The following is a 9,870-nucleotide window of genomic DNA, read 5'->3' as shown; positions in this document are numbered from 1 at the left end:
GTGCTCAAAGCGCTTTTTATCAATATTCTTACTGCTCTTATGGTGTAAACGTTTTTTTTTTTTTTTCTGCGTTAAAAAATAATATAAATGAAGATTATTATTTGAAAACAAAAAAAATCAGTGTCACTGGCAAAGGGTTAATTTGCAGTACTCCTGCATCCTGTGAGATTCCTACGGCACTTGCTAATCATGAAAAAGGAAATAGCAATCAACAATACTAAGTTGAAAAAAAAAAGAAGAAAAAAGGAGGGGGGGGGGGGGGGGAGCACACCCAGTAGCAATGCAACCTTTAGTGGCGAAATTCGATCTTTGACCTAACACCAAATCTTCTTTCATCAAAAGACAAGTAACGGCAAAACGATTATAGACAATTGAGGTCCGAGTTGCGATAGTCTGACTGCTCTCTTGGTGGAAACGCTGTATTCCTTGTTAACAATGATAAAGATAAAAGCAAACTATTATCTGATAGCAAAAAAATTGCTTCGCTGTTAAGGGGTTAAGAGCACCTGCCAGCATCTCTACGTCACCAAGGTCACCAAGCGACACGTCTCCCTTTCGTCTTCATGCAACCCCCCCCCCCTCACCCCCCCCTCACCCCCCCCCCCTCACCCTCCACTCTCACGGTGGTGGTGGCGGCGGATAAAAAAGGCCTTTTTTTCTTTCATTCAATCAACTTGACTGCTGGTGGACCCTAGGCCTCTCTACAAGTACAAGAAATAATACTCACTTTTTCTCTGCTCGAACGAAAATATCTACCCCTACCGGTCTAATTATTTGTAGTGTAGCAGACAACAAATTTCTCAAAACGGTCACGTGACACTGTAAAAACAACACAGGAAGTCCATGAAAGCTTATTTACGGCATTTCCTTTGAACCGTGTAAACAACAAAATTTCGTTTTCATTCGACTCAACGGGTCAGATTGGCCGGTATTTTTTAACGAACTAAAGTTCTGAAAAATCAAAATGTTTCTTTGAAAGTTGAAAGATGCTAGTTTTTGAAACAGTGGTAGGTTTTAGTTCGTAGCGGATGCGAGACTGTGTGTGTGTGTGTGTGTGTGTGTGTGTGTGCGTGTGTATGTTTGAGTGTGTGTGTGTGTGTGTCTCTTTCTTTTTTTTTTTTGGGAGTGCCTACGTACACGGTAACGGGGCATCTAGCCTCAGGATCTACGTACACATAAACTGGTTTACCGTTGCAACACAAGCAATAGATGGTCCTCGCTGTCATGACCGCGCGCGCCGTGTGTGTGTGTGTGTGTGTGTGTGTGTGTGTGTGTTTTTAAAAATCAAAACAATTTTAACCATTACTGGCGAGATTCATCTTACACTCCCCAAACTCAAGATATTAGTCTTAATGTTATCATTAAAAGACAAGCTTTGCGATTTATAGTTTAATTGAAGCCCTAGTCGGAATATACTCTTACTATTGCTCTCTTGGTGGAAACGATTTATTCTGCATAAGCAATCTGGAGAAAAAAATCAGTGTCACTGGAAAAGGTTAAAATTTCACGAAGTACGCACCGTGAACACCGCTGTAACAATCAGGCAACCCATTGTTTCATTCATCTTATCCCATTCCCCCTTACTATCCCCCCATCCCCTTGCCCATCTCTCTCTCTCTCTCTCTCTCTCTCTCTCTCTCTCTCTCTCTCTCTCTCTCTCTCTCTCTCTCTCTCTTGTCATAGTGTTATCCCTTCCCCTTCCCATCTCAATGTAAAATGAAAACGTTCTGCTGTTTGCAGATACATGTATGATTGTTTTGTTTTTTCTCTCTCACTAGGCAACGATTAAAAACCACGACATCAGGTAATGGGTGTCCATAGCCCTACTATGATACTGGCCGAAGCACGAGGATGATTGATCTTAGGGGTTAAGGCTATCGTATTCGTTACACAAGGCGGGGAAATTGAATGCGTGATAAGGTACCGTGTGTAGGGAGTCAGCAATCAAATTTTTGCCATTCTTTGTTTCGTTGTGTTCGTAACACAGAGAGGGGTTATTGAATACGTAATTAGGTACCGTGCGTAGTCAGTAATAAAATTTTCGCCATTCTTTGTTTCGTTGTGTTCGTTACACATAGCGGGGAAATTGAATACGTAATTAGGTACTGTGTGTAGTACCGTGTGAAGTCAGCAATCAAATTTTCATTCTTTGTTTCGACTTCACTGGTCACAACTGCTTTGTTTTCTCTCGCTTCATTCAATTTGTTGGATTTTTAAAATTTTATGTTTTTAATTAAGTGGAAATGTGATTATCATTGTTGACATTCAGGAGTTTAGTTTACTATTTCTTTATCGGATTATTTATTCATTTTTCTAAATCACTACTTGACTTAAAATTCCATCATCATGGGAAAGAAATGCAGCACGTATGGCTGCAAGTCGGGCTATGCTAGTGCGACAGAAAAAAAATTCCAGTGTACAGTTTTCCTCTTGATCTTAATGAGAAGTTGAAATGGGTTCAAGCCATGCCTGACCAATTATCTGTTGATCAAGTGACCAAATATATGGGATTGTGCGCTAAACATTTTCCGGATTCAAAAATGAAGAAAGCAGGAAAATTTATGGTACCAGCTGACCCTCCCACATATTTCCCTGACGCACCATCATCGTGTGCTGGTGTCCCTCAATCAAAAGGTAGAACAACAACAAAATCAACCGCTGCATCTAGGGTTCCTGATGAGGATCAACAACTGAAAGAATTTCGTATGAAAGACATATTAAAATCCTCTACATTTCCTGACGATTTGCAGAAAAAATTAGAAAATTACTCAGGTACTTTAATTTGGGGAAAAGACGATAACTTTTCTTTCCTTAGTGAATCGAGAGATGGGCCTATTTATGCTTTTTCAATTCATTTTACTTCCTTGGGTGTAGACAAACACGGAAACATAAAGGGAATTATTTATGAAGCATACGCAGGTGTCAAAAAAGTAAAGCACCCTGCTATTTGTAAAGAAATCAAATGCTGGTCACAATTCCAGGAGCTAGTTAATTTCATTTGCTCATCTATTGACACCCAGGATGACAAATTCAAATTTATTGAGAGACAAATATATCGGATGAACCTTCCAAAAAACAAAAGGATATATGCAATGGATAATTTATGCAAAGCATTTTCATGGTATGCAGTTTCAAGACATCTGTATTCTCATTTGAGAGAGGTACTTCAACTTCCATCAATAACAACACTTCAAAGAGTAACGAGATCAGCAAAGAACATTGATGATGTCAAACTTTTTTCATCTTTTTTTAATTCTAAAGAAGAAAGGAGCAGGGCTTGCATTATAATTGCAGATGAAGTTTATGTCAAAGCTTCATTAACGTACAGAGGTAATGTTTATTTATGAGGAATACCAGCTCCATGAGTGATGCACATTTTTGGTGTTGTAAAAAAATGTATTAATTAAATTAATAAATATTTAGTGAATAGTACAAGGGCTTACTTTTCCGAATTGAAACGATTAACAAATAAATAATTAAGTAAATATAACACGATAAATAACCATTTGACCATTTATATGTAATACATTTTCATAGATTCACCCTGGCCATTGTGTCCGTCACAGGGTTACATTTACATTCTATCTAAAAGTGTAAAATAAAATCGTAGAGTATTGAAATGTTGATGACATAATTTAATATTAATATGGCATAATTTAAAAATTCTGTTTAAGACAGTAAGGAAGTATCAGATGAAACTAGAAGGAGCTTTGAATATTAAAGTGACAAATATTTCAGAATCATTGCAATCAGGTTTACAGTAAGTCTTAAAATAAAGGTCATACTTTAAATTTCTTGTAAATCTCATTAAACCATATTTATCTAATATCTTTTCATAATACAGTAATTATGTTACAGTGCCTATTGCTGGGATGCCCAATGCTCATGTATAGAATCGATTTAAGAATAGAATATTGTGGTTACAGGCATATACAAATTGAATCTGGTGTGATCAGACAGGTAATATTTAAAAGTATGACCTTTCATTTTTTGATACAACTTATTATTACAATTTATTTACATTTTAGGAGGGGAGGTATTCGGCAAAGCTCAAGATCAGCATGGAAAGCTTGCAAGAACATTATTTTGTATTATGGTGAAATGTTTATTTACGAGGAAAAAGTTTTTAGTCTCGCTTGTTCCATGCCATTCTCTTAATGCAGAGTTCGCCTATCGGTGCATCTCTAGTGTTATTAAAACTCTTGAAGCGTGTGGTGCATCTGTTATTGCGCTGATCACCGACAATAACAGGGTCAATCAGTCTTGTTTCAGACTATTCAATGCTCCATGTCAGGACACACCATGGATAGTGGATTCACCAGGACAGGGCAGTACTCCTTTGTTCCTCATATACGATCCTGTTCACTTTATCAAGAATATAAGGAATAATTGGATTACGGAAAAAATGAGGACGTTGTCTTACGTGCACGAAGATGAAACTAGGCTTGCTTGCTGGAAAGATTTAGTTGAATTAAATAAAACGAGGACTCGGCAATTATCAAATTGTCCAAGTTAAATCAATCAACAGTGAGACCCTCAAGTATGGAGAAACAAAAAGTTAACTTGGTTCTCAATATCTTTTGTGACCAAACTATAAATGCACTTAGGTCATCTGAACTCTCTTCTATATCATGGAAATGTACAGCTCTTTTCATTGAAAAGGTTGTGCAATTATGGAAGCTCCTTAACTGTAAAACCAAATACCAGTCAATACGGAACAAGGACCCTGACAGATGTGTAATAGACAGTCTCTTCTGTCAAGGTTATGATCAGCTCCTTAAATGGGCAAATTTTGAAATTCTTCCTAAACCACAAGAGACACCACGCGTCAAATCATTGACGAAAGACACAGCGTCAGCTCTGTCATGGACTTTCTATGCTTTAGCAGGTCTGTCAAAGTTTTTATTAGAGACCGATGCCTCTTATAAGCATAGCTATGTTTGCCTGGGATTTTTTAACCAAGATGATTTGGAGTGGCATTTTAGTCATTTTAGAATGTCAGCTGGTGGAAACTATTTCATCACAACACAAGAGATTTTTGCCACACATCACATTGACAAAGCAAAATTGATGCTCCAATCTTGTGAAAATCATGATGATGACATTCCTCAGCATCAATGTGAACTTTGTGATAAGCCCTAAACTGACAATGAATCAACGCTCTTGGATGAAATTTATGATTTAAAATGTTCTGTGAGCCACAACGAGAAACTTACTCTTTTATACATCGCAATGAAACACGAGGAATTGAGAGGGCAGTCATGTGATTATGAGCAAGATGTAAGAGTTTATCTCGAAGGTTTAGACAGGGGTGGTCTTAATTATCCATCTCCGTTTTATGATTTCGTGAATCTTGCTTACATTTTTTTTACAAAAACTACCGAGAACATGTGCAGGAATAGGCTTATCAAAGTTTGGCAAGAATTTCCGGACACGTTCAACCTCAACTTCGTTCCCAAGAAGCAACCCCTAATGAGATTAGCCAATATATTTTTTAAGAGACACTGCCTAGCATTTCCATCAGAGAATAAGAGTAAGCAACAAGAAAAGTAGCCAAATTATCATCAACATCAATGTAACCAACTGAAACATCGCCACTGTTGCTTGTTTAACACCGCATTTAAGGTAAGATGCAATCTTCATCATCATCATTGACACCACATATCATTATCATCATTGTCATCACCATCATCATTTGTCCCTTCCCCAATCTTTTATTATCTCCTAAACATAATATCTTTTTCATTGTATGACCTACCCCCTTCCCTCTCCAACATTTTTTTTCCCGTTATAAATTTTTTTGCTCACTATAAAATTATCACAACTATCTTCATCATTTCCTATTTAACACTACTTCTACTGCTACTACTACTACTACTACTACTACTACTACTACTACTACTACTACTACTACTACTACTACTACTACTACTACTACTACTACTACTACTACTACTACTACTACTACTACTACTACTACTACTACTACTACTACTACTACTACTACTACCATCACCACCATCACATTGAGGTGCTTCTTTTCCACAAAACTATGTTCGTTGTTACTCATCAAAGTTCAGTGTTGACTATCAAACTGCCCACTACTGTTAAAAAGAAACAAAATTCCCCAAAGGTCTTCCCCTCTCTCTCTCTCTCTCTCTCTCTCTTCTCTCTCTCTCTCTTCTCTTCCTCTTCTCTCCTCTCTCTCTCTCTCTCTCTCGTTGTTGTATTTTTAGTCCATCTCAAATAAAGTTTTGTGTACGCTTATTTCTATACAAAGCTTAACTTGCTATCTCGTCATGATTTATAATTTGAATATAATATAGACTATTTATTAGTAAATCATCCCTCCGATACGTTTAATGAGATAAATAATTACAACTCGCCTCTTACATCACTGCCCATTGCATATCGGTCTTTAGTAATTCTCACTAACACTAGACTAACACACTACCTGCACACTACACAGCGCTAGTCAATGGCCTTAACCAACTCGGCTCGATACGCGTGCGCCGAGGCCTTGACTCTTTTAGTACGCCATGTGGGTGTCTAATGCCAAAGTATAGATTCTCTCTTTGGCCAATTTAGTCATGCATGTGGCAGCCCAGCTATTTACTATGTTCTGCCTATAACACACAATAAGTGGGATTTTGGGGGGTGGGTACGAAAGAAATCAAGGTCATAAGTAACCGTGCACAAGAGCTGTATAGATAGTATGCGCTTGGCTAATGTAATAATCTTGTTTTTGTGGTATCTTGTTATTTGGGTTGCAGGGGGGTACATACAATAATGAAGCCTCTTTGTAGTTTTCTTCAAGTTACGTGTAGTTTTTAATGAGGAAGGTGTAATATAGTCGATGGAGTAAATGAGAGGGATTTGATAGGGAGGATGTATGGAGTTGTTCTGAGAGGTTTGGTGGCGAGATATTTCTTGATAATAAGGTGTAGTTTTTGTTGTTGAGAATGAGATGTGTGTAGTTGCCAGTGCCGCTATTTTGGCAGGCAGCGTGGCAGGCTTCTTGAGGCTTGGGACGAATGAAGAGGGAGTGATAGAACAAAACAAGATCTTATTTTGCGCAAGAGATATGCTGAGTTTTTCTCTCGCGCAATGCTCAGGGTCGTGATTGGTTCTAAGGAAGGGGCGACACTGTCAAATAAAGAAACAGAAATAACACACTATTAAATCTTACTATCTAATAGTTTTATTTCAATTAGGATTGTCCCCGACGTGAGTCGGGAGGCGAATGACGTTGAAGCGAGGTGCGCCACTGGTTTTATCCTTTCTCCCACTTAAGTGCGACGGCGCGCAGCATACCGCAAGACGAATAGAAGGAGACCATAACAGAAAGTGCTATTTAAAAAAATACAAGAAGTATGAAACCATCATACTACATACTTCCCCCTCAAGACAAAAAATCGTCCCGATTTTCTTAATAAACTATAAGCAACTAATCCCAGATAAAGAGGAAAATATACATAAAAGATAATAATATAATAGCAATTAATAAAATAGCAATTATCGTAATGCCCATGCAATCATGTATGAGCGCTCAACATGTCCGCTCCACCTTCAGCAGTAATGAGAGGTGGCACTTTGCCTGACACCTGTGCCACCAAGGCCTGAAGCCTAACAGCCCTCGCTGTGACTGCTTCATTCTCTACCTGCGACGCGATGGCAATCTTTTGCAAGAGATCGGAAGAAGGCAAAATATTACCATAAAGTCGATCAAGACTTTGAATGATCGCGTCGCAGGTCACTTCCTCCCCCATCTGAAGAATGAGGTCGGCCGGTAGCCCTTTTAGAGAGCGTCTCATGGCCGCCACAAGGATGCGTTCCGAGAACATATGAGAGCACTGGAGGTCTTTAACCTCCAGTTTCCACTGCAAAAAGGAACAATGAGAAGGGGACCCGTCATCCCCGGAAAAGGTGGAAAGTCGTGGAGCGTCAGCTCTAACGGCTGAGACATTGACAGGTTGCTCCGTTTTCTTTGTTTCCTGCACTGCATTGAGCAATTCCATTCTTTATTGCTCATTCGACAGAGCAGCGATGCCGTCGATCAAATTCTGAATCGACCCAGCCATTTTACGAGAGCGTTGGAGATAGATAGATAGATAGATAGATAGATAGATAGATAGAGAGAGAGAGAGAGAGGAGAGAGAGAGAGAGAGAGAGAGAGAGAGAGAGAGAGGGGGGGGGGGAACAGGTAGTGAGACAGAGAGAGAGAAGGGGGGGGGGGCGGTGGAGTTGTAAGGACTGCAAAAGTGATTAACAATAAGTGATGAGTGAGTGACGGGGGAGAGGGAGTGGAGGGGGGGAGGAGGGGGGTGAGGGGCGCGGAGAATGGTGAATGTCAGTACAAAGTAAAATAAAATTAAGAACTGAACAGCCAAAAGGGGAGAAAATTGGAATGCGGGAATTCCAACTAAGCCCCCAAACAAAGAAATGCATTTTCAAAAGTCACACTTCGTCTCTAACAAAAGAACAACTAAGTCCACTAAGTCCTGTCTGAAATTGATAGCAGGCAGGAGAAAGGGGGAGACAGAAGGGCTTGTTTCCGGATTTACTTGGAATCCAATACTTGAGATATCTGATAAAAGCAAAAAGAGGAGTTGTTGAATGTCTGACACCTAACACAGTCAGCGAGTCTTAGTGTGCGCAATCAACCAGAAAGTATGACCTAACATTAACAACTGTCTTCCAAAAGAAGGAAAGATGGAAACGTATTATTATTTCCATTTACTTGGAGGTTACGTTCTACTGATCATAACATACAAAATGATAAGTGTTCTGAGCACTCATGCTGTGAGTGAAGTGCTTGACACACGCAAACATATGTTATAAATTTCATGATACTGCCCACAGACCAGAAAGGTACAAGTCAAAATAAACATAAACAAAATCACTATAAAATTTGCGTGCATGGACAAAGTGTCAAGAACAAATAAATGGAGCTGTTATAAAATGAGCATAGTGAAAACATGTAACGGAAGAGAGAAAAAATACAAATTAAAAATTCATAATAATAAAAGCAAACAAACGAGGTAAATATTCACGTGGAGAGGGGACGAGGAGGTACTCGAGGTGGTGGGGGGGGGGGGGGGGGATGGAAATATAAGTAAATAATTTACACCAAATATGTCTCACCACTCGGTTGATCAGACCGGGCAGCGAAACAAAAGGCAAAAGAAATGAAATACAATGACACGTTAAAACACACAACAAAAAATGAAAGGAAATATAAAATAAAATTATCAGGCCTGATGTAAAGAATGTTTCTAAACATAATATTTTCACTGTTAAGAGAAAATACGATTAACACCGCACATCAGATCATTCACTTCATTTCTTTGTCTCAGCGTGGGTTGTCATCACTGTTATCTAGGGTTGTCATCGGATGCCCTCTCTTGGTTGCTATGCAGCCAACATCGCTATCATCTATTGCACAGTCAAAGCGGTCCTTATTTTCACAGTGTCGGGCCTTCCCATACGCTGGGCGCCAATGTAATAATCTTGTTTTTGTGGTATCTTGTTATTTGGGTTGCAGGGGGTACATACAATAATGAAGCCTCTTTGTAGTTTTCTTCAAGTTACGTGTAGTTTTTAATGAGGAAGGTGTAATATAGTCGATGGAGTAAATGAGAGGGATTTGATAGGGAGGATGTATGGAGTTGTTCTGAGAGGTTTGGTGGCGAGATATTTCTTGATAATAAGGTGTAGTTTTTGTTGTTGAGAATGAGACGTGTGTAGTTGCCAGTGCCGCTATTTTGGCAGGCAGCGTGGCAGGCTTCTTGAGGCTTGGGACGAATGAAGAGGGAGTGATAGAACAAAACAAGATCTTATTTTGCGCAAGAGTATGCTGAGTTTTTCTCT

The 9,870-nt window shown here is 39.1% G+C and overlaps 1 protein-coding gene across 1 annotated transcript; it reads left to right on the top strand.

Moving 5' to 3' along the window:
- The first annotated feature begins 1,666 nt into the window (after positions 1-1,666).
- On the top strand, positions 1,667-4,516 carry LOC144957537 (uncharacterized). Its single transcript, XM_078888884.1, has 2 exons — positions 1,667-3,330; positions 4,029-4,516. The coding sequence occupies exons 1-2, from the start codon at positions 2,466-2,468 to the stop codon at positions 4,514-4,516; spliced, it is 1,353 nt and encodes a 450-aa protein (XP_078745010.1). The 5' UTR covers positions 1,667-2,465.
- The last annotated feature ends 5,354 nt before the right edge of the window (positions 4,517-9,870 follow it).

Source organism: Berghia stephanieae, chromosome 12 (assembly GCF_034508935.2).
Source record: "Berghia stephanieae isolate SIO BIC M18660-M18661 chromosome 12, UCSD_Bste_1.3, whole genome shotgun sequence".
In the NCBI taxonomy this organism is placed as follows: Eukaryota; Metazoa; Mollusca; class Gastropoda; order Nudibranchia; family Aeolidiidae; genus Berghia; species Berghia stephanieae.
The sequence above is the reverse complement of the archived record's forward strand: the minus strand, read 5'-3'. Positions and strand labels throughout refer to the sequence as shown.

Coding starts and splice junctions, on each gene's coding strand:
- LOC144957537 (XM_078888884.1), top strand. CDS start 2,466: ATGCCTGACCAATTATCTGTTGATCAAGTGACCAAATATATGGGATTG. Junction 3,331..4,028: donor AGCTTCATTAACGTACAGAG/GTAATGTTTATT, acceptor TTTACATTTTAG/GAGGGGAGGTATTCGGCAAA.